Source organism: Plectropomus leopardus, chromosome 14 (genome assembly GCF_008729295.1).
Source record: "Plectropomus leopardus isolate mb chromosome 14, YSFRI_Pleo_2.0, whole genome shotgun sequence".
Classification (NCBI taxonomy): Eukaryota; Metazoa; Chordata; class Actinopteri; order Perciformes; family Serranidae; genus Plectropomus; species Plectropomus leopardus.
Genome location: NC_056476.1, coordinates 29,045,361 through 29,071,377, shown reverse-complemented (window position 1 = coordinate 29,071,377; position 26,017 = coordinate 29,045,361). Strand labels below are relative to the sequence as shown.

The 26,017-nt window shown below is 35.2% G+C and overlaps 1 protein-coding gene across 1 annotated transcript; it reads left to right on the top strand.

The window, feature by feature from the left end:
• The first annotated feature begins 11,992 nt into the window (after nucleotides 1-11,992).
• On the top strand, nucleotides 11,993-25,656 carry dapp1 (dual adaptor of phosphotyrosine and 3-phosphoinositides). Its single transcript, XM_042501244.1, has 9 exons — nucleotides 11,993-12,101; nucleotides 16,280-16,402; nucleotides 17,536-17,669; nucleotides 18,076-18,206; nucleotides 19,339-19,386; nucleotides 19,981-20,043; nucleotides 20,233-20,318; nucleotides 21,372-21,459; nucleotides 24,751-25,656. Exons 1-9 carry the CDS (start codon nucleotides 12,043-12,045, stop codon nucleotides 24,772-24,774), a joined length of 756 nt encoding a protein of 251 aa, XP_042357178.1. The 5' UTR covers nucleotides 11,993-12,042; the 3' UTR covers nucleotides 24,775-25,656.
• Nucleotides 25,657-26,017: the final 361 nt, after the last annotated feature.

Here is a 26,017-nt window from a genome sequence, read left to right as displayed (position 1 = left end):
TGAAAAAGTCATGGAATTTTATTGTGTGTAACGGCATTAATTATCACGGTAATCTTTTGTAGATAACCTTTCACATAATGTGAAACAAACATTACCAATTATTAGGGATTGGAGAGAATTGCTGTTTAATTTTCAAAAACTAATTAAGTTTGGCGTAGAGTTTACTATATAGTTTTCATGTTATACATTGTAAATGGTCATTGAATTTTAGCGAGGATTCTTAAAAAGTCAAGATTTGAAAGATTTGAAATTTTGTCAAGTGGAACCTTGTATATGAAAAAGATCCATTCACAAACTTTCGCACAACTTGCAGTATAATCCGAGTCTCATTTATCCAGTCATATGCTCAGTACTTCCACAACACATTCTTTTTTGCTTAAAATTTAGTATTTAAAACTGAACTGAAAATAAAACTCATTTATACTCTTCACAGCCAGACTCCAATGACAATTACTTCACTGAACACAGAAACTGCCCTACCACTGCCTCAATCTGTTTAGTCTCATTTATCCGTTTGTATGCTCAATGCATTCCAAACACATGCATTTTATCTACAACTTTAGTATTTCAAACTGATCTGATGGTAAAAGATATGTGCTCGCTTTAAATCAAACTCCACTGACAAAAACAGTAATTTCTTTCAGAACACAGGAGCTGCCATAGACTGTATATAAAGATGGACACATGATAGCTCCCCCAAAGTGAGGTTAGTCAATCTGGATCGCCCCCTGGTGTCTGACTGAAGTACAGGTCCTAAGACCCGCCCCTCCATGTTAGTAAATGGTCATAGGCCAAACTAAAAACTCAAAGTACACGCCAGATGAACTTTTCCCAAAGATGGTTTCTGTCTCTGAAGGTAGTTCTCATCACACTGATGTTTGTTCAAGTGTTTGTTTTCATGATCAGTTTGGTTTTAATGAGTTATTAAATTATACAAAACGGGGCTTTTCTGCCATGATTGACAGCTGTGACAGCCAGTCCGTGCGCTCACATTCAATGGAACTGCTCATGATTTGTCGGACGGATGTTTGGGCGGGATCTCCCCACAGCGGATATCATTACTGCGCAGATGCAGGGCTCCCAAAAACATCAAGCCTCACAAGAGTAATGTTCGTATCAGGGATATTTTAACCTCACTTCAGCATAGCGGGGGTAAGTCAGGGCGCGTCGTCCATCATTATTTACAGTCTATGGGAGCTTCTGGTCTACAACTGCCTCGATCTGTTAGTTTGTTATTTTGTAACTTTTGTATTTTTAAACAGTTGATTTGGATTCACCAAAGTCACACAATACACAAGTATGAACTAACAATTGAAGCATTGTTCCAGCAGCAGCTCCCATGTTCAACAAGGTAAATTTTTTTGTCAATGAAGCCCGGCATTAAAGAAAGCATAGATAAGTTTCACTTTCTGTTCAGTCCCTGTCAGAAAGGGCTATCTCTCTGGGACGTAGTGATCATTTGACTGAATAAATAAGACCTGAATTATACTGCACAAGCTGTGTGTAAAATGATGTTTTAATATACGTAGTTTTGCTGTTATGAAACGTGGACCCCATTTACTTCAACTCATCAAGAATTCTCTTAATTTTTGGGTTTGTTGTTTACCGAGGAGTCAAGCAAAAAAACAAAACAAAGTTTTCTTTACAAATTTTCTGTAACACAGGGTGAGTAATTGATTTACAAATAATCTTTTTATGGATGAAGTATTCCTTTAAGAAACTATTTACAACATGATAATTCACAGAGCAGCATTAGCACCCCATTGGAGTAATGTTTGTGTCCTGATGAGTTTAAGTCCAATGTTCAATCTTAATTCAGCAAAGGCTGCAGCTTCTATCTAACCACAAAGGACATGACAGTAAGACATGGAACAACACTGAGCTGTTTCTAAAGTCAATCCTGCACCAACAAGGATCAGCACTGATCACATTCAATCAAGATGTAATTGTATTCTTTTAATTATATTCATATTTTAACCTATGACTGAATCAAATCAAATGGAAAATTTGTTTAATCATTATCTATACACTGCAGTTTAAATTACACAACGAATGCTTATCAATTGATTGGTTATTAAAGGTTCTGGTCAGTGACATTGTATTTTCATGTCTTACCACTATAATTATAAATAATGTTTACTTGATATTTTTACACATTGTTTTCAAATGCGTATCATGCAGTTTTACATTGTTGGAGGTATTGTTGCTATTTTTCATTGGTGCCTATTCATTCCAGAAAAGTTATGAAAATCAGTGAGCAGACTCCTGAAATGTGCTGGAGGTGTGCATCCAATCACAGAGAAGATTAGCAGCTGAAGCATTACTTGATTTGAAAAGCAATGTCTTTTCTTATCATTCACATTGTGCAACAGTGAGTTTAAACTTGATGTTCACTGTGATGGATTGCAGCACTGAGGAGCCTGTCAGTTAATGTTCATATTGTATAAAAAAGGAGTGGAAACTGATGGATGCCTGGAAAAAAATTCAAAATGATGAAACTGATATAATGCAGAACCACTGGTGTGACTCCATAGTGTCACAACTGGTGTTTAATAAGTTAGGATGGCAGCAGTGCACATGGAAGCTCCATCACTGTGTGAGAGACAGCAGATAAAGTGCTTCTTATTCAACCTCTTACTAAGGTAGAAAACGCAAACTAATATTATAATCTGTAAACCTTTAACTCAGGCTGGACCAAATGCAATGCTTTTGCAATCGAAGCTTCTATTGAGGTTTGAATGTATGGCAACATACTTTGTGAAATCATCTCCTTAAAAAAAGGTGAAATCCTTCGACAGAATCCTACAGAATCCAAATACAGTCATATTTCAGGTTTAGTAAGTAAGCCCCTTTCTATCAAATTCTGTAACAAAAAAATTAGGGCTGTCAGAATTAACACATTATTGTGTAGCAATTATATGATGTTTTTTTTGTTTGTTTGTTTGTTTGTTTGTTTGTTTTTTGTTTTTTTTATCACCAGTCAGCGTTCCTGTCTTGAAGAGGCTGTACTGGGCTTTTTAAAAACATGATTAAAAAATAGATAACTTCAATTAATCGCGATTAAATATTGAAATTCTGTGATTAATCATGATTTTAAAAATTAAGTGTGTGACAGCCCTAAAATGAGTGTAATTTATGGTTCTGTTGCTTCTGAAACACCCTGTGCAGGGGTGCAGCAGCAGATTCTGGACCCTATGAATGAGCAGTCTCTGTGCCCCCAACCCCCCTTCCTCTCTTGATCCATGGCTCTCTCATGCATCATTTGAACTTAATTTATTTATTTCTTTTTACAAAGTCACATTGTTTTTTTTCCCTTCCCTTTATTTCTCCTCTTTTTTTGGAACCCTGATTTCTCTTTTTTGGGGGACATGACGGTGTACGCTTGTGCTCCAGCAGCATGAGCAGTCATTCTTTAGAGAGGAATCCTTGTGCAAGGCTGGACTAAACCACTGTGCATATTTAAGGGGTGAGCGTGGCCTAAAAGAGTCTCTCTTTCTCTCTCTCTCTCTCTCTCTCCTTCCACCCATTAATTCAGCCCGTTTTAATTTAGTTACAGCACTAAATATTTATAAAAATAAAACATTCCTAACAAAACCAAGCTATTTCTTGCCAACTTTTGGAGGGCCGTGAGTTATCAGTCCCACTTTTCCGCTGACGACAGCACTCCCCTGTGTGGCAAGCGGAACAGCAAACAGTTTTTCAACTATAGTGAAAATGTTTTTTGATTTGATTAAATTTTTCATTCAGTAGCAGGTGGTGCAGCCGGCAAGAGTTTATTGGTTTTGCTGGCCGAGATTTTAACAAAGTGAAGTGACCTTACTGCCTCTATGCACATCTGCACGTCTCTGTAGTGAAGTAGGTGATAACAGGAAGACTTTGACGCAATTTGATGCAAATACTGTCACATGTCAACATTTCTCCAAAAGCCTTAAAGACTATAGGGCATCAGCGGCAGTCACTGATGAGGGTTTATGTTGTGTAATGTGTTTTGTTGAATGTAAGATACAAACTTCCAACGGCTGTTTGTATTGTTTCAGATGATGCAATAAACTCAACAGTTGTTTAGATCATGAGCAGCCTGTGCAGTGTGTGCAGTGTGTGCAGTTTGTGCAGAAATGACCTGAGATCTGCTGGCTTTAAAGGTGCATCATGTTAGTTCCAGCTGTAGTATTTCTGTGTCAATGCCACTTACAGTCATCAGTTAGCTATCTTGCGTTTGCGTATATATAACTTCATAGCTTACCAGTGTTGTAGTACTCGACATTGGTTTTGGTCTCAAGACTGGTCTGGAGACCACTCAGAATCTAACGCATTTTGACTCGATCTTGTCTCAGTCACGGACTTATCTGACATTTGAATAATAATTTTAATTTTCATAATAACTTTTTTTTTATTTAGACAGGTCAAGACCATAACGGATATATTTGTTAACATAATTACCTTGATTGGTTGTAAAACTTTTCCCTTATGTGTATATATACTACATATCCACAAGTTTCCACAAGTGCATCAGAATTAAGAGTAAAGCATCCAGGCCAAGACTTTTGGGTTTGACAGTGCAACCCACTGCTAGAAAAACTGTTGGCACTGTATTGTTTTGCAAACAGCGGATACATTACATTTGCATTTAAGTATGTTGTGGATACTTTATATTTATCTTTTTATTTATTTCTTTTTTAAATAGTTTTCTAAATTGTCATTTTGTCATTGTTAAAAAAAAAAACAAAAACATTTTATTCACAGTTCAAAGGTTTAAATACTTAAAACAGCACAAGGGAAATTATGTTTCCCCGGGTTTCAAAGGGTCAATATGAAGTGTGGTTTTGGCACAAAGACTGTTTGGTTGTTGTTAGAAAAATATCATTTTTTTGGGTCAAAACACAATCACAGCACGAAACAAGCAATGTCTAGGTTAAAAAAGGGGAAAAAAAGAAAGAAAACTGCTTGTCATTTTGTGATTTGCAAAAACGTTGATACAACGTTTGATACAATGACTTTTGTTTTAATTATTTTTGGGTTTTTTTTAATTATTTTTTGTTGCATTTTTGTGACATTCTATACTATGACATTTTCTTGACATACTATACTATGACTTGTTTTTTTGTAGTTTTTTTTTTTTTTTGCATTTTGATGACATACTCTGACTTTGTTTGCATTTTATGACATATTTTACGATAGCGTTTTATGTTTCTTCATATACAATCCCGTGATTATTTATTTGTTCCATTTTTATTGCTGTCTGTACTAATTAATTTTCTTGACTATACTATGACATTTTTTGCACTTTATGACAAACTGTATTGTAATTTTTTTTGACATACTATACTACACCTTTTTTGCATTTTTATGACATACTTTGACATTTTCTTAAATACTTTATTATCTGAAATACTATTTTTGTCCTTCTAGTGCAGTGGAGTCGGTGTCAGGCAGTCAGACGTGTTATCAGTCATGCTCCGTCACTCACCCGTCCCTGACTTACCACACACTCTGCTTCCCTTTACCCCTAACTTGTGAAATGTAGGCTGAAATTTCTGTCACCATCAAATGAGCTTTTCTTTTTAAAGGTTTGCACGTAGCCTCCGTTTAACGCCACTGCTTGATTAAAAATACAGGAAACCGAAAGCAAAAAGAGGAAGTGCAATTTATTGCCCAGAACATCACTGGTTCAGGGACCTCGGTGAAGTGAGGTGTCTGCACAGAGCCCAAAGGATACTGAAAGACAGCAGCCACCTCAGCCACAGTCTGTTCACCCTGCTGCCATCTGGAAAAAGCCCCTGCAGAACCACCAGCAGACTATGGAGCAGCTTCTTTCCCCAGGCTGTGAGACTCATAAACTCCTCCTTTAACACCAAAAACATGTAGCAGGATTAAGGATCAACTTTAATTTCATTTATTCTTGGCAAAATAGATTTGCCTTGTACCTTTTATAAATGCCTTAAATAAGGATTTTTAAAATAAACACATGAAAGTCATTCCATTGAATGTCAGACAACAGACTGGAACTCTCTCTTTCACACACATACAGTACATCAATTTGATCACAACTGAAACATATGAGCATCCTCTATACAGACTGTGGGAACATTTTTGATAAACATACAGTACATGAGCCCCACAGGATGAATGGTAATGATGCCACCATTAGGTTAAAATTTGTGGCTCTCACTGTCAAATAAAGTAAGAGAAAATCATCTTAAAATATATATAACTTTGTCAATAAGAAGCAAGAAACTTCAATAGAAAAATGCCAGATGTCTCTACTGATATTGATTTATCTCGTTCCAAGAAAATAAAGGCTCATTTATTAGCCTGATCCAAATATTAGTCGAGTTTTTGACAGACATCTCTGCCAATACTGGATTTTCCATTTCAACACCATATGACCCTTATATCAGCAGAGCAGACAGATATATCAGCCAATATTTTATTTTATTTATGCCATAAAATATAATTTGGTTGTAGATTCATACAGTTTAGACACTGATTGTGATATTGCAGAACAATTAGCGCACTTAAAGTTGAGTGATGTACTGTTTTGGCCGATAAAGCAGGGGAAGTTGTACTGAAACAGATAAAACCAGTATCAGCAGATGCGTCTGTTGAAATAATTTCATCTGTAAAGAAATGTCAAAGTAAAATCTGAGGTAATTTAGAAACTGAGATGTAATGACTTACTTTGTATGTTATTACTTTATTCAACAATGAGAAAATAAAGGCTTATTTATTTCCCCCGTTACAGGGGTTGTTTTTGGGGAGTTTTTCCTTAGGTGATGTGATGGTCTAAGGACAGAGAGATGACGAATGCTGTAAAGCCCTCTGAGGCAAACCGTGTTTTTAAATAAAATTGACTTGACATTATTTGTCTGACCCAAATATTGGTCCTGGTTTTTGACAGACGTCACTGCTGATACTGAATTTTCCGCTTCAACACGATACGACCCTTATATCAGTAGAGTAGACAGATATATCAGCCAATATTTTATTTTATATATGCCCTAAAATATCATTTGGCTGCAGATTCACATAGTTTAGACACTGATTGTGATATTGCAGAACAAATTAAGGCACTTAAAGTTGAGTGATGTATCGTTTCGGTGATAAATTATGTGAAGTGTTCCAGAAACAGGTAAAACCAGAATCAGCAGATGCGTCTGTCGAAATCAAGGAATATCTGTAAAGAAATGTCAAAGTAAAATCTGAGGTAATTTAGAAACTGTGATGTCATAACATTCTTTGTCCATTAGAGAGGACTGACATGTTTTAATATTAAGGAGTATGGCATTTTGTTTGTTTGTTTGTTTGTGTTGTGTTTATGTAATAACTGAATAATTGCCTATATTATGTTATCAAACATATCACTTAGGCTGTAAAAAGTAATAAATGCACTTCCTCTCAATTCAAGTTATTGTCATAAGGTACAGAAACACATTTATTTTAAAAATGTATCAAAAATACTAAAAATATAACATCTTACAGACTTCAATTCAAGCCAGTTTTATTCATAAAGCTCATTATCACAAAACACAGTTTACAGCATACGACATCCCTCTGCCCTTAGACCCTCACATCGCCTAAGGAAAAACTCCCCAAAAAGTATGACATTTTGGATGATTTTCGGACAACACAATATCATTTTGGATGATTTTCGGACAACAAATGATAATATGACAACAAATGACAATATGACATTTTCTGTCATTTTTTTTGATATGCTTCATTATAATGTTTTTGGACATTGTTTCAACCTTCTATACTATGACATTTCTTGACATGCTATTTTATGTGGTTTTCAGCTGCTTTGGGACATGTCATATTTTGACATGTTTCGCCTTACTACAGTATGGCATTTTCGGTCACAACTTCGACATACATACAATGCCATACTATATTATGGCGCTTCAGTCAATTTTTCGACATTCTATACTGTGACGTTTTTGGCAGTTTCTTTCGACATTCTATAGTGTGACGTGTCGACATGCTGTTTTATGTGGCTTTCAGTTCTTTTTTGACGTCATATTTTTCGCCATACTATAGTACTGCGCTTTCAGTCATTTATTCGACATGCTACATTATAATGTTTTTGGACACTTTTAACGTTCTATACTATGGCATGTTTCGACATGCCATTTTATGTGGTTTTCAGCTGTTTTTTTGGTCATGTCATATTTGGACATTTTTGGCCATGCTATAATATGGTATTTTGGTCATTTTCTTGACATGCTATAATATGATGTTTTTGGACGTTGTTTGACATTGACATTCTATACTATGTGGTTTTCATCTGTTTTTTGGACATGTTATATTTTGACATTTTCACCTTACTATAGTATGGCGTTTTTGGTTGTTTTTTCAACAATCTATACAATGACATATCTCAACATGCTATTTAATGTGATTTTCAGATGTTTTTTGGACATGTCATATTTTGACATTTTTCGCCTATAGCGTTTTTTGGTCAATTTTTCAACATGCTATATTATGATGTTTTTCGACCTTTATTTGATATATCATACTATGACGCGTCCCGACATGCTATACTTTGTGGTTTTTAACTGTTTTTGTTTTTATTTTGATATTTTTCTCCATACTATAGTATGACGTTTTGGGTAGTTTTTTTGACACACTACATTATGATGTTTTTGGACACCTTTTTCAACTTTCTATACAATGATGTGTGTCGTCATCCCTTTTTATGTGGTTTTCATAGTATGATGTCCAAAAATAATAATAATAATAATAAAAATCACCAAAAATGTCATTCTATTGTATGAAGTCTAAAAATAAAGTAAAAACATCATTCTTTAGTATGTCATCAAAAAAACATCAAAAGCATCATAGTATAGTTTAATGTCCAAAAATAATCAAAAACGTTACCATATAGTATGTCATCAAAAATTAATCAAAAACGTCATAGTAAAGTATGATTTCCAAAAATCAACAAAAACATTATACTATAGTATGTCATTAAAAAAAATAAAACGTCATAGCATAATATGTTGTCCAAAAATATTAAAAAACCTCATTGTATAGTATGTTGTCCAAAAATCCTCAAAAATGTCATAGTATAGTATGTCATGCAAAAATCAACAAAAGCATCACAGTTTAGTATGTCATCAAAAAATCATCAAAAACGCCATACTATAGTAAATCATAAAAAATCATGAAAAACGTCAATGTATGGTATGTCATCCAAAAATAATCAAAAATGTCATACTATTGTATGTCATGAAAAAACCATCAAAAACATCATAGCGTAGTATAATGTCCAAAATTCATCAAAAATGTTACAGTATAGTATGATGTCCAAAAAAAATCAAAAACATCATAGTATAGTATGTTGTCCAAAAATCAACAAAAGCGTCATAGTTTGGTATGTCTTCCAAAAATCATCAAAAATGTCATTCTATTGTATGATGTCCGAAAATTAAGTAAAACATCATTCTTTAGTATGTCATCAAAAAATCATTGAAAAACGTCATAGTATAGTATGTCGTCCAAAAATCAACAAAAGCGCCATAGTTTAGTATGTCTTCCAAAATTCATCAAAAACGTCATACTAAAGTATAATGTCCAAAAATCATCAAAAAGGTCATAGTGTAGTATGATGTTCAAAAATCATCAAAAACATCATACTATAGTATGTCATCAAAAAATAATCAAAAACGTCATAGTATAGTATGTTGTCATAAATTCATCAAAAATGTTACAGTATAATATGATGCCCCAAAAAAATCAAAAACGTTATAGTATAGTATTTCCTCCAAAAATGATAAAAAATGTCATAGTATATATATTGTCAAAAAATCATCAACCCTTATGAGTACAAGCCATTACAGGCAATGAATGAATGAATAATATAATATGATTTTTGGAGGACATCATACTATACTATGATATGTTTGATGATGTTTAAAGACATACTCTTGTATGACATTTTTGATCATTTTTGGTCGACATACTTTACTATGATGTTTTCCTTGTTTGTTTTTTAAATTTTGAGCAACAAACTATACTATAATGTTTTTTCGAGTTTTTTTTGGACGACATAATACGATCCTTTGATATTTTTTATGATGTTTGAAGACACAATCTACTATGATATTTTTCATGATTTTTTGACATTATATTATATTGTGCTGATTTTGATTATTTTTGGACGACATACTATGCAATGAAGTTTTTTTGAATTTTGGAGGAAAAAGTTTCCCAATATATTTTTTCAACATTTTTGGACCACTGTCAATACTCTATTTTTGAAGATTTTTGGACTACAAACTATAGTATGACATATTTTATAAATTTAAGGCAACCGACATTACTATGACATTTTTTCACATTTTTTTAACAACACACTATACTAAAACTTTTTTTCTGAAATTTTGATAAAATACTATACTGTGCCATATTGGATGACATATTACAGTATGACGTTTTTGATGATCTTTGGATGACATACTGTACTATGACGAGTTTTTTTAAATACATTTTGGGCAACATTCTTTACTATGATGTATCTAATGATTTTTGAACAACATGCAACAATAAGATATTTTTAAAGATGTTTGGTAGACATGCTGTAGTATGACATTTTTTAACAATTTTTTGAACAATATACTATACTATGACAATTTTTTTTTCAAAATCTTTAGACAACATACTATGTTGTGCTATTTTTGACGACATAGTAAACTACTTTGATGTTTATGATCATTTTTGGACGACATACTTTATAATGATGTTTTTGATGAGGTTTTTTTCACGGTTTGTAGATGGCAGTATACTATCATATTTTTGATGATTTTGGACAATTAAACTATACAATTACATTTTTTATGATTTGTGAATGACACATTATACTGTGATATTCTAAAGCAGTTTTGATGACTATACTATAATGTTTGTGATGATTTTTCAATGTATTATACTCTGATGCGTTTTATCACTTTTGACAACATATTATATCATGATGTTTTTGGATGATATAGTGCACTAATGTGTTTTTTATGATTATTGGACAACTTAAAATTCTTTACAATTTTTAGGGTTTAAGACAACATACTATCCTTTCCACACTTTCCAAGTCCGTTTTATTTTTGGATGATATACTATATCATGAAGTTTTGTTGTTATGATTTTTTGGGAGACATAAATATACTATAACATTTTAATTATTTTTTGAAAACATATAATATTATGAAATTTTTTAAATATTTTTTGGACGACAAACTACAATATAACGGTTTTTTTTCGCGATTTTTCGACGACATACTATACTGAATCCTTTTTAAATCATTTTTGGACAACATATTATATCATGATGTAATTTTTTTTAAGGCATACTACCCTATGACGTTTCTTATGATTTTTGGACAACATCCCATACAATGATGATTTTTGGTTAACTTACTTCACTACAAACACTTTTTTAAAATGATTTTCGGACCACACACTGTACTATAATCCTTTTCAATGATTTTTCTAATCACATACTATATCATGACTTCTGATGATTTTTGGACAACACATCAGACTTTTTCATGGTTTTTAGATTTACCATATAATAAGGTTTTGTGAGAGTCTACATTACATATTTTTGGAGGTGTTTGTATCACACAGTTTATTGTGAGAATTTTTTTTTGACGAACTATAATATTATCTGTTTTTAATTTATTTATTTCCATTTTCATATTTAAATCTACATATTTAAATACACTACGACTTTTTTTATTTGCATTTTATATATATATATATATATATATATATTATATATATATATATAATTAACTATTACTGTTTTATTTATTCTGAGGCTTCTTTTTAATTTCATTTTGATACAGTATACAGAAGCCACATATACAATAGCCTACTTTCATAAATGTACTTAGTTACATTCCACCACTGCGCACCAACATTAGAAACAGAGTCTCAGTAAAGTGAGTTTCCTCTTTGGGCGTGTCTGACTTACAGCTTTCACTTCTGCCTGCTGCAGCAGCTTCACATGATCTCTCTGTGGCTCTGTGACTGGATCACACCGGAGACATGAGCTTCTATAGCGATGCTTCCTCAGAGGACATCAGCGACGAGTTGGAGACTTTGGGGTAAGAACGACTGGGACTTTAACACTGTAATTTTAAGAAAAGAAAAACGGTCACACATTCTGAGCACTTGTTTCCACGGCTCGCGACCAGTGTGCATAGTAGATATTGCACAGTTAGTAACCTCTTAAAACTGTTTTTTTCATGCACTCTATATTTTATTACAGAAAATTACAAAACAAATCATTTCTAGCTTTTGTTGAATGGTGTTTTGCCACAGTAAAGGTTCATAGGTCAGCATAATTTACTGGTTAGAAAGAATGTTAAACATGCTCAGAAGTTACACTAAAACAGAATATAGGTCATCCTGATGTTAAAATATAGAATGAAAACTAATTTTCTAAGTGATCTTTACCATGTACAACTGTACAGTGTAATCCAGTACAACAACAAGCAACTCAGCTATGTTTTCCACTTTTATAAAGCAGATAATGTTCAGTAACATCACCACTAACAAGCACTAGCAATCATAAATAGCAAAATAACACTGAAAACTTTAGGCTTTTAACGGTCACAATGTCCACTAGAGCTGTTATATTAATTTGAAAGTTTAACAGGGGTGAAGCAATGGGGTGGCTTGGGGGGCAACAGCCCCTAAAGGAATCTAATAGCCTTGGTGGTTGTTAATAGGGGGGCCTAGAGGGTCTTCCGAGTTGCTGCAGTAGGGCTGCCAAATTATGGGTTTATCTTTCTTTTTATTTCTTAGTTTTATTTATTACATTTTAAATATTGCATACTGCTTGATCATTTTAAATTTCATTTATTAGAAAAATAAAAACCTGTCTGAACATGCACATTAACATAAATCCACTTCAATATAAGGGGTTAAGATAAATAGGCCTATCCATAAAAGCCATTTTATTGACAGTACACACTGATGTTAGGTTAACTGTTATCCATGAATTCTTTAGCAATCATGTGGGCTAGCAGATGGGCTAGTAAATCATTGTGCAGTCCCTTTTTAAAAAAAAAACAAAAAACAAACTTATTTTACATGTGTTACATGTGTTATGTTACATATAGGTAAGTTACTCTGTTATTATCCCAAGTGAATGAATATTCTTGAGAGCCACAATTTTTCAAGCAAGAGACACTGATACACCAAACCACAATAATGCAAAGGGTGAGGCTAATGCAAATGTTGGCCTAATTTTTTATTCAGATTGCTGGTGATTGTTGATTTGTTGTTGGAGCAGCCCAGATTATTATGGGATGGATTTAAATGTAGCTGATTTGTCATCTAAACATTTATTCTGTGAATTTGACTCTAGCATTGCATGACAAAAATAGGTTTCAAGATTAGTAATGCTGTTAACAACAAATTCCTACCATACCTATGCAATGGTGGAACAAGTGAATATAAGTATAATATAGAATATAAATTTCCTCAACAGTTATTGTGTTAGAATTTTAGAATGATGAAGACAGTTGCAGATCTACCTGATAAACAAAACATCCACACTATCACTCCACTATCCATAATCCTCTATGATATGTCTACAGACTTTCAATTTAGCTTGTTCTTTGTATACACACTCTTGGCAGCTCTTTATGCAAATAATGGACTTTCACATCCTTTAAATGATTTCCTTTGCATCTGTCCAACAGTCTGAGGGCTGTTTAACAGAAAAAAATCTTCCCCATTTCCTCTGAGAGGTTACTTGGGTAATGTCATCAGGGAACATACACTTTAATTGTCATAGTTATGCTGATGATATGCAGCTATACATTTCACTCGACCCTGAGGATGACAACGCACTTTGCTGTCTGTACACTGGAATGACTGCAGTTGAAAAAAATGGATGAGCAATAACTTTTTGAAACTGAATTTTGAAAGTTAAAAGAGGTCTTGCCAGTTTGTACATCTGGTTCCAGAGATTTAATCTGAAGTGATTTAAAGATAACAAAACAGTTTTTTTCACTTAAGAAGCACCCAAACCAAATGTACAGTTGTTCCTATCCAATAAAGATGCTGAAAAATGTATCCATGATTTAATTTCAAATTGATCACAATTTGCTCTTTTAATCGGCCTTCTGAAACAGCCGATTGAATAAATTGTGCTGCTAAACTTTTTACATGTAACCAAACCAAAGAAGAGGGAGCATATAACCCAGACTTAGCGACACGCCACTGGCTCCCTGTATCTTGTAGAACAGATTTGAAGGTTATTTTACTTGTTTTTAAAGATCTTAATGGTCTGGTACCGGCCTACATTGCAGACTTTTTGTTGTTCTATCGTCCCTCCAACTTGCAGATCTTCTGCTGCTGGCTTTTTAAATACACACAGTTATACACACAAGCAAATAGTTAGTGCAGCCTTTGTTAACTACGCTAAAAAATGATGAAGTACCCTTCCAAAAGCTATAAGAGAAGCCATGAGAGGATCTGTCAACATTTTCAGTGACATTTGAAAGCCTGTTTAACTGATCTGGCCTTTATTAATTTTTTTAAAAATTTTTTGAAACAATTATTTTACATCAATTCTCTTATTTTAACTTACTGGTCTCTGTTCTTTTTACTTCGACTTTCAAAGTGCATTCAGAAAGTATTCAGACTCCTTCACCTTTTTCTTCTTTTGCAGCCTTTTGCTAAAATGGTTTAGATTAATTTCCCCCCTCATCAATCTACACTCAATACATCATAATGACAAAGCGGAAACAAAATTTTAGAAATTTTTGCAAATGTATTAAAAAGGAAAAACTGAAATATCACATTGACAGACAGCGATTACAGCATCGAGTCTTGGGTATCATGCAACAAGCTTTTTTCTTTGGAGATTTTCTGCCATTCTTCTCTGCAGATCCTCTCAAGCTCAGTCAGGTTGGATGGCGATCATTGATGAACGGCCATTTTCAGGTCTCTCCAGAGATGTTTGATTGCATTTAGTCAGGGTTCTGGCTTGGCCACTCAAGAACATTCACAGAGTTGTCCCTAAGCCAGTCCTGGAGCCCATATCAGTGGATTGTTGCAGTGATGGTTGTCCTGTTGGACGTTTCTCCCATCTCAACACAGGATCTCTGGAGCTCAGCCAGAGTGACCACTGGGTCTTTGGTGACCTCTCTTACCAATGCCCTTTTCCCCCGATTGCTCAGTTTGTGGCCTTCCCCACATCTGTGCCTCGACACGATCCTGTCTCTGAGCTCTGCAGGCAGTTCCTTCAACATCATGGCATGGTTTTTGCTCTGATATGCATTGTTAGTTGTGTGACCTTATATAGACAGATGGGTGCCTTTCCAAATCATGTCCAATCAACTGAATTTAGGTGGACTCCAGTCAAGTTAGGGAAGCATATCAAAGATGATCAAGAGAAATCTGAGGCACCTGAACTAAATTTCAAGTGTCATGGCAAAGGGTCAGAATACTTATGTCAATGTGATATTCCAGTTTTTCCTTTTTAATAAACTTGCTTTGTCATTATGGTTTACTGGATGTAGGTTGATGGGGGAAACAATGAATTTAAACAATTTTAGCATAATGCTGCAACATAAGAAAATGTGGAAAAAAAGTGAAGGGGCCTGAATACTTTCTGAATGCACTATATATCTTATTTATCACCTCATGTCTTTTAACTGCCGGATCTTGTTGTTTAACCGAAACCAGACTTCAGCTGTACCCAGGATATGAATGCTCACAGCTCACCTTAATGCAAGTGAATGTGGACATTCCTGTTTCTAATCTATGCTGACATTATTCACATGGACCAGTAAGGATTCCCCACAGAGCAGCAGAGGATAAAACAGTCACTAAAGTATATATCACTGACAATAAATGAAGAGGGGAAAAGGAAGAGATGCCCCACTTGACTTGGCCTTGTTAGACTCACTGAAAGGGTTCCAAGCATTCATTTTATCATCATGCTTTCCTAAAGAATGTGGCACTTTAGATTCCCTTATAAATTCTGACAAGTTGATTTTACTTAAAAAAAATCTAGGAAAACCACTGCCTTGAAAAATGTAAGTAAACAGAACTCACAGATCTCCTGATGTCATCCTGTCATGATCAAGTGAACTCAGATGAACTTGGTTTACTGAAGTTGCTAACACTTAGAGAGAACAAGGTGCTTTCATTTGACATTTTTATGTTGCAACAACTTCACAAAATTAAGTAAATGCAGCTAAATTTCATGTATACTTAACACTTAGATATAAAATAAACATTTTTTCTTGTTTCTTTGTTGAAGGTGGTACCACTTTGACCTGTCCCGCCATGCTGCAGAGGCCCTTCTCTTGTCCAATGGGACTGATGGAAGTTATCTCCTCAGAAACAGCAATGAGGGACCAGGCTGTTTTGCCCTGTCTGTCAGGTCAGACTGCTTATAGGACCATCATTCAGTTCTAGAGCGCTAGAGTTACAGTATAGCTCAATTAGGCCATTTAATTGGACTACTGCCCTTGTCCCAGTAAGCACACGGGGAGAGTGACCTATTACATCATATACCAAACAAGTTAGCAAGCGGCAAACAGGTTGAATGTCGAACAGAGACATCTTCTCAGTGCTGCACACATCGTACACACTCTAGCCTTTACTTGGTACCTTCATCTTGTTTTGTGTTCTTGTGTTGAATGAAAATGAGAAAACAAATGTTTATTAATGTTGATACACTCATTTGCAAGATGAAAATTACGTAGATCAACAGTGAGGGCAGTAAACAGATGATAGGAGACTGTGAACAAACCACAACAACATAGACAAAAAGATTTTAAGAGAAACTAATAGTTTGTTGCTGCAGTTGCTTTTTTTTCCCATTACCTTAACATTGACAATAATTAGTATCATTTATGTCAGACAAAATCTGAAGGTAGACAAACTAATGTCAGCCAGGGAAATCTGCCACCAATCTGATGGGTGCCCAGACTTGCAAAATAGGTGATCATAGATGGTGTTTTGTCTAATTTATTTCCATGATCAGTTCTCAATCAAACAAAAAATATAAATATAATATAATATAAGATATTAAATATGCTAGCTCTTTCCTCTACAATATAGAGCACAAGAGTCACTTCAATCAGGTTTGTGACTAACATGCATGTTAATTGTGGAGATATGCTGCATTGCCTTTGTTTAAAGTAGATATTATCTTTGTTTCACATGTATGAAATGTCCCAATGTAATCACGATATATCTACTGTCTAGTGTGTGGTTATTATAGAATGTGTGTTTTCAGCTCAGGCTGATCTTTTGTGGAAGGTTCAGGTCATATTGTGGTTATATGTGTCGGTGACAGGGCAGGTGCGTAATGGCACATTGTGGTGCCAGTTCAGCTTTAGATTTTGAAAATCAGAGCAATGCAGGACTCTAAAATGCTGTTAAAAGCAAGCACATCACTAAGACAGGAAGCAATCAAGCAAATACTTATAGAACACTGATAACTGTATTTTTGCATGTTAACATTTTTGCAAGTGTAACATTAAATGTTGTTTGCCATTTGACACACAGGGCGAAGGATTCTGTCAAGCATTTTCACGTGACACGCAGAAACAACTCCTATGTGTTTGGGTTTAACGAGTTTGCAACCCTTCAAGACTTCGTCAACCACTTTGCTAACCAGCCTCTGCTGGGCAGTGACGCAGGTATGCACAACCTTACATCTGCTAACTAACTAGGCTTAATGTATGTAACCAGCTCATACAGTTAAACAACACATTGATGTGTTCGCTCTCTTTCTGGTTCAACACTTTCATTGGGAAGGTTACTTTCTTTCAGCCTTTATGAGGTTACACTAGAAGTAACCAAGTTTGCCACAAAAAGCCTCAAAGGGACAGTTCATCCTTATATGCTTAGCTGTAACATTTGCTAGCTCAGTGGTGCTAGGTGAGTTGGTAGTGGATGCACTCCTTCTTCTGTGCAGTGACATGGTTGATTCCACAGCAAGACAAAAAACCCACACATGTCCATTGTGTTGTTGGATGTTGTATTTCTTATGTGTTTTAGTGTTAGGTATTCAGGTCTATAACCTACCCTCTGCCTCTGAACCAGGAACCCTCATCGTACTGAAGTGTCCGTACCCATGGCGTGTAGAGGAGCCATCCATCTACGAGTCAGTGCGAGTTCACACTGCCATACAGACGGGCCGCACAGAAAACGATCTGGTGCCGAATGCACCATCGGTATGACACCTACTGCACACATCTGTGAGCAGCTCATACTGAAATATACCAAAATATATCAAAGTACTTCTGTGATTTGATGTGACCAAAGTAATCTATAAGAGAGGTCAAACTCAACATTATTCAAGTCAGTTTTAAAAGATAATTCTGGATTATTACAATGTCCAATCGTAGCTTATAATAAACAGAGTTATGTTCTATGTACCCTAACTATTTGGCAATTGGAGCACCCCAAGTTGGAGCTGAGCATTTAAACACATCTCTCAGTTTCCGCCAGTGAATGCAGTTGTTTGCTCAGTTTTAATCACATCACCTCAGTTTGGAACCTTTGACATCAAACTACAAGAGTTGTGTCTTGACAAAACTTGACTTTCTTCACTATCCAACTTTAGTAGTGAAACTTTTCCTCAAAGCATCAACAACATCAAGGTAACTGTTTTTTTTTTTTTGTGCCTCTGGGCAAGCGACATATGTGGCCAAAGGCATGGTGTTTTTGGATAGTCTGTTCATATGTTCACTCCATTTTCATGAACGCAATATCTCTAGAATGCCTTTAGGAAATGTCTTCAAATTTGTCAGAAACTACCAGAGAGACAGAGAGAGGTTACCAACTTCAATTAAATACAACCAACTGCAGAGATAACCCAGTGCCAAGGAGTTTTCAAACTTCTCCAGTCAAACAATGTCTGCATTTTTGTATCCAAATCTAAAAAAAAAGTGACTGTTTGTATGGTATCACTGCAACCATTGTTTTTTTAATGCAATGTGTGATTGGCCCATTACTATAGCAGCTACAGCTCGTACAGTCTGTTATGTGGTAAGGCTGCACATGCCACCAGAACATTCAAAAGCATTACTATATTGCACATCTGTGGCATCTGGTGACATTTTACACAAATTAATGCTCCCATTCACATGATGGGCAACAAATGAAGTAGACAAATGGGTATCAAATGAAGTTCTATACCGTATCAGTACTCACTTTAAGGGTACTGGTATTGGCATTTTTGACACAATATTTAGCCCTAATTTTGGCCCAGATCTAAGTTCAGTTAACCAGAATTATCCACAAAAGTCAATACTTAATCCCAGTAGATTCAATTTACTACTAATGTAAATCATGTCTTTTCAGCTGGGCACAAAGGAAGGCTATCTCGTGAAACAAGGAGCATTTGTGAAGGTAAGAGCTGTGGAACTATGGGATAGAGTCTGAACACAAATTAGCTTTTATCAAGAAATGTGTGGTTGAAAGCATTATCAAACTGGAGGGGAGCAGAACTCATTTAAGCCTCATCCCACTGCACAAAAAAACAGCTGGCATCTGGCTATTTAATGCAATGACAATATGTACAATCGGCATTCACACCAGGGTTAAATGACTCCGGAGTAGACAGTTTTTACTGCCCAGGTTCCAGTCAGCAGTAGCTACTGAAAAAGTTTCTACAATCTTCTGTTCCTACTGCTTTCTACTGTTTACCTGTTCTCCGGCCTGTGAGTCGCACAGTCACACCAACAAAACAACCAACACACACACACACACACACACACACACACACACACACACACACACACACACACACACACACAAGAGAGGCAGACCAGTGTGCTGCATCGGTGTGTTCACTGGCAGTGGGAATGCAGTCTGTCACCTATATTTAGCAGATTTACCTGTGTTTGAAAAATCTGTGTGCAAGCGCTAATTTTGATGGAAAGGGATTTTAGAAACATTTGGTCCATTGTCTCCCTAAAATATAACCGCTAAATCTTTCTGCAGAGCTGGAAACAGAGGTGGTTCACACTCAACAGATATGAACTCAAATACTTCAAAGACAACATGGTGAGTCTGTCTTCAGCTTTGGGACATGGTGTGCTACATGAGATATTTCACAATGTCAGCTCATCATTCTGATTCCAGTAAATGGATAACTGTACAAAGTTTAAGCTGCTCCAAGTCACACTACACAAACAAGTAGGGGTTCTTGTGATGGGTATGTGTACTCTTAGCTGTTAAGTGTCTCTGTTGCAGTGTGAGGAGCCCATCCGGACCCTGGATCTGAGAGGCTGCTCTGCAGTCCAGTTTGACTATTCTCAGGAAAGAGTCAACTGCTTCTGGTAAGCGATGCTCAGTCAGTGATCAGCACTGAGACGACATGTATAACTAGGGATTATTTATCATAAAGGAATGTAAAAATTGAACAATGTTTCACTCTTCAATAGGAGCCAAACATTTTATTAAAAATGTTTGCTGTTTCTAAACTGGGCTGCTGTAGAGGCAAAGCGATGGCTTAGGCCCATACACTATAGTATAAAGACAAATGTGCGTAATATTTATCAGATAACACCAACAATATGACAAAAAAGCAACCCAAATCTAAGTCAGAGATAAGTCACAGCAAAGCAGTCTGTGCCAGCAGCTGGCTGTACTTCCCCATGGTTGCAACATTTGTGTTGTTTAAAAAAAGGGAAGTGTTAGCTGTTTAACAACAGAAGGAAACAGGGGAAGAAAAAGAGAAGGACACGTGACCTGAAAAGGCAGCAGTGACTTTATGGAGGTTACAACCACTGACCATCTTAACCTTTTTACAAAAACTCCAATACTGCAGTTAAATATATGCATAAAACTGGCTGGATAGCCTTAGTTACAGTGAGTTAGTAAGCCATAACTGTCATAACATTTAAACCCCAGAGTTAATAAAACAATTGAAGTTAGTCAATAATGCCGAACAAAGGCCAGACAAGAGTTAAGGCAGAATTTAATGGGAGACGTGGGAAAAAAAGATTTTTTTTCACAAGTTCAAGAAAACTCAGGGTGAGTATCTGATATACAATTAATCATTTGGGTTGTGGAGTATCACTTTAATGGCCACAGTGAACAGGAGGAATACTCGCAGAATGCAAAACCTGTTTTACTGCATGGAGGATTGCTGTGAGGCAGACTTGTAAAATAGTGAAGCTATCATTTAATCCTGAGAAACATCGCTGATCTAAAACACACCTAACTATCAAACAAAACTCTGCATTGGTTTCTGAGGAATACTAGATTCAGGACACTGTCCTCTGTTAGCTCTTAGTTTGCAGACATGACTGTTCACATGTAAAAACTAGATAATATACTGTAATACATACAGTAACTCTGAATGCTATGCTATCTCTGTGTGTCCACAGTCTGGTGTTTCCTGAGAGGACGTTTTATCTGTGTGCAAAGACGGGTGTGGAGGCAGACGAGTGGATCAAGATTCTGAGGTGGAAACTGGTGAGTTTGTTCACACTGCATGTTTTGCACAGCATGACAGGAAACAGGATATTTTTTGCCAGTCACATAACCCTTTGAAACCTGGAGTTTCATAACTCTCATTGTGCTGTTTTCAGATGCCTTTCAAAAGTTTTTAAACCTCTGAGCTTGTAATTTGGTGCGATTACCTTCAAAAATGTGGTAAAATCGGTACTTTACTGATCCATTATCTACTTGTTCTCATTTCTTAATATTGCAGGATTCTTTTTCGTTTTTGTAAATCCATTTTGAGGTAATTCTTTTATCAGCCTCTAGAGGTTTTCTGTATCTCACCTGCACAATCTGCTTCTATTTTGGTGTTGTTCTGCTGTTTTGTTTTTACTGTGCAAAATAAATAAATATAAATAATAAATTAAAAAATTAATAAATGAATAAATAAATGAATGAACAAATAAATAAATAAATAGATAAAGGTAATGACCAAGCTGTTAAGAAATGTTACACAAATTACAAGAAATAAGAAGATTTGGAACATTATTTACAAAAAGTTAGGGAAAAATGTCCAACTAAAAAAAGAAAAAAGCTAGGGAAAAACTATATTTATAATGATCACAATTACATATTTATACATTTTATAATAAACTCCCTTATAATTTTTAAGCACCTTTTTCAGGTCATTTCTTCATTTATGTTTTATTCTTTTCATTTCTTATTTTTCTTACCATTTTTCAGGTAATCTTCAGGTGCCTTTTCCTAATTTCCTTAAAAACAACCTTCTTCACATATTTTTGAAAGAAATCAACACATTTAGTTCAGGTTTCAAAGGGTTAAACTGCTGAAGGGCCTCCTCACTTTATTCCATATTGTAGTGCAGTTATTGTGTGTAGCTTTTGATTCTGTGTTTTGTAAGTGATGTGCTTTTTAGTGTAGTTTTATGTTGTATTGTCTTGTGTCTTCTTTTTTGTATCACTTTATATCATGTGCTGTTGTGTGTATTGTTTGTATTGTGTGTTGTTTTTTTCTTTTCTCTTCTTATATTATTTTATATCAGAATCATAATCAGAATTGCTTTTTATTGCAAAGTAGATTTATACATACAAGGAATATGACTTGGGGCAAAACAGTTAACATAGGGGAAGAAAAAAAATATAAAAATAAAATATAAAATTAGAAATAGAATATAAAGAACATAAAATGTATGTACAGTACATATTATGATGGATATCGTGCTCTGTCTTCGTTCTGACCTGTCAAGGGACTGCAGATGTGAACTGAAGTTGTGAATTGAAGATGTGAATGAATACAATGTGGTGCAGTGCATCAAATGGTAACATGTATGTTTTAATATGGTCCCCTTACAAAAAAATGAAATAAAATAAAATAAAGAAGAAAATAGAACAAAAACTACTAAAGAATATCTCTGGGCATACACAGGTCCTCTTGGGGATTGTTGAAAAGCTTTCTGGGAAATTGAGGAAATCCCCAGTTGAGGTCAGTAGCAGAAGGCATGGCTGGTTAAGGGAGAGTTGATAATTACCACACTTGCAGTTTCTCTGGGAGGAGTTTTGCTTTCAGCTGTGCAAACAGACAGAAAGTGAGTGACATGTCACACAGCTTGTGTCACACTAAGGTACTTCCTTATTTCTCAAAATACCATGTTTGTCCAACCGCAGACCCTCTGCTGGTTAAAACAACACAATGCTGTACTGTAAGACCATACTCTCGTAGTGTTTTACATCAAAGTTGAATCTGTGCTTAACTGCAGAAAATGTTTGTGCATTGTAAAAACAATAAATGAATACAATATCAGCTGCCCTCAATTTTTGAGAGCCACATTTTAGGCTAAAATATTTAAGCTAAAATATTTTCCCATTCATTTCAACAGTCGTTCTGTTAAATGTCACATGATGTAACAATAAGAAATAAAGTTGTTCTTTTCTTACATCCACGCTGGTTTCAGAAATTGTTCACCACAACCCTAAGCGTAGCTAGCCCTGGTTTGTACAAACGTCAGACCAAAAACAGAATTGTGTACTATTGCCAAAGGTTATGATAAAACAGAGAAAGCTGTAGCAGGAGAATCAACGAGATTGACCACAAGAACAACACATATGTAACAGCAGACTTACTCAGACTAATTCTAGCAGTCTTTAAGAAAGCTTCCTGCCAGGAGTCAAAATGTACATTATGATTTGTTTTTAAGTAACTCAGTGTTCTGAAAGTGGCAGCAGCAAATGTATGCTGACTTGACAGTTTTACAGCATGTAAAGGCTGATTTTATTTATTATGCATGGCATTGTGCATGTCTGCAGCTGGCTATACGCAGGTTTCCTTTAACCCTAAAATTGTGCAAATTAAAATTGCAAATATAAAATACGCCCAATGGAAACACATCAAATTGGGAAAAAAATGACATTTATCACAAAAATGTTTTTACACTTGTATGAGGTGGTATTTCAGGCAATTTGAAAAGGCCATATTTTGCAAAACTGCAATGGCTTTGGCTCTTCTAGGTCACATGATGCTATGGCTATGTAGTTGTCTGTAGGAACTGGCTCCCTCATGATGCAGCAGGAGCTACATGAGCTGTTATTGCATCACATAACTCTTCAAAAGTTGATCATCCAGAAGTTTTGAATCCACAATCTGTGAAATCATGGACTATCAGTGCCCAGAAATCCCTCATATATAATTCTTAAATTAACTAAACCACAGCCCACCCCGGTTGTTGTAGGGTTTCGTTAGTTTTAACTGCGCAAATGGTGAAATGATAAGGAAAGAAACTTTTTGAATACTGTACCGTGTGTCAATTTACATTTTGAACTTTTCTAATTTTTTTTAAATAATGTTCTCTATTAATGAACAGTGTTAATGGTGGTGATGTCTTTACTTTTGTTAAGTGCTCTCTTAATCTCTTTGTTTTTAAATGTTGTTTTGTTTGTAATCCATGTCATTGTGTTTTTGTTAAGCCAAAGACAATTTTCCACATTTTGGACAAATAAAATATCTAATCTAATATAATCTAATACGTCGCCACTCCCATGTATGAGGAGCTCAATAACACGCCTACGTGGCCTTGGATTGGAAATAATGTCGGCTAGTGTGGTGGCTGCAGTTGAAATAAAGCTGCTAATGTTTTGAACATCCATCACGATGCTTCTTGGAATATCATCACCTGATGAGAAGTTGCAGAACATCACTCAAAAGAAAACACAGTCATCTCGCAATTGTGTTTAATCGACATTTTGAAAATATTGCTTTTGCACAAATCTGTAATGGAAACCCGCCTACTGACTGTCTGTCTGTCTCCAGTCACAGATAAGTAAAGGTCGATGACCGCTGTGGGAGGAGACGCTGGAGATGGAAAGAAGCCAAATGTTCACAGAAGTCGTCACAGCAGCTGGATGAACGATGAAGAACAGCACCATTTAAAAGTGAATAGTAAACCCGAGCATGAATAACACTGGGACACATTTCCCTCAGTGTTCTGACTAAAGACTAAATACTTGGATGTGACTCCACGTTGTTTCAAGATCATCTAAAGATGCTTCACTTCTCATGAGTGACCTCTTAGCAGTCACTGCTTTTCTTACCCAGAGGATGCTTGTTCATACTAACATCCTTTGTTTTAATAGCTACAAGCTTCAAGGATATTTCCAGCATTATTCTGTTACACCAAAACCGACAAGTCTGCCTCTCAATATTTTGCGAGTTTGCTCCCGTCTTCAGCTCTCAGCTCCAAGCTCACTGTTTCTTACTGGGGAAGCAACTGAAATAGGAGGACATAATGCATTTGTCTTATTTATACGCCAAACTTTATTCATAGTTTCTCCCCAAAAAATATATACGCAACTATTTTGTTTTTACTACTATTTTTCACAAGTTGAAATAAAAGATCGTAGGCTTTTCTTTGTACACTGAGGACAACCTTCTTATTTTATAATGTTATTTTTTTTAATTGCACAGATTTGTAAAAATGTGCAAAAATTTAAAAAATTGTATTAGTGAGCACAACAGTCCTAGCTGACTGGTGTGACATAACAAGATGCTGTAAAAACATCATTACTACACAGGTGTGCGTTGGGATGGGCACAATAAAAATTATCGAAATTTTGAAAATATCATTTAAGTTTTGTGCAAATCTGTAATGGAAACCTGCCTTGTGTGACTCATTTATGTGTGTAGAAAATGACTTGAATAATAAAAACAACCAACTAATGGATGTATTACAAATGATTAATTATGCAATCACTCCTCTAACACAATCATACATGACTGTCAACAAAACAATGACAACAGTCAACAAGTCAACATGTAACTATACACTAAACTGTCATCGCTATATTAAAGTTCAGTTAAACGGACGACTGTGTTAGCAACACCTTGAAAGGCTTCAGGTTGCAGCAAGAGTAAAGTGAAAGTGCCCTATTTTTTATTGTTGGACACTTAACAAAAAAGAGCATCAGCATCTCTGGTGATGTTTATATTTGGACTTTATGAATATCAAATCTAAGAGACATATGCAACTGATGAAGTTTTAAAATTCTTTTGGCTGCTAACATGAAAGGCATCATGGGAA

Coding starts and splice junctions, on each gene's coding strand:
- dapp1 (XM_042501244.1), top strand. CDS start 12,043: ATGAGCTTCTATAGCGATGCTTCCTCAGAGGACATCAGCGACGAGTTG. Junction 18,207..19,338: donor TGGTGCCGAATGCACCATCG/GTATGACACCTA, acceptor ATGTCTTTTCAG/CTGGGCACAAAGGAAGGCTA. Junction 20,044..20,232: donor AATACTTCAAAGACAACATG/GTGAGTCTGTCT, acceptor TCTCTGTTGCAG/TGTGAGGAGCCCATCCGGAC.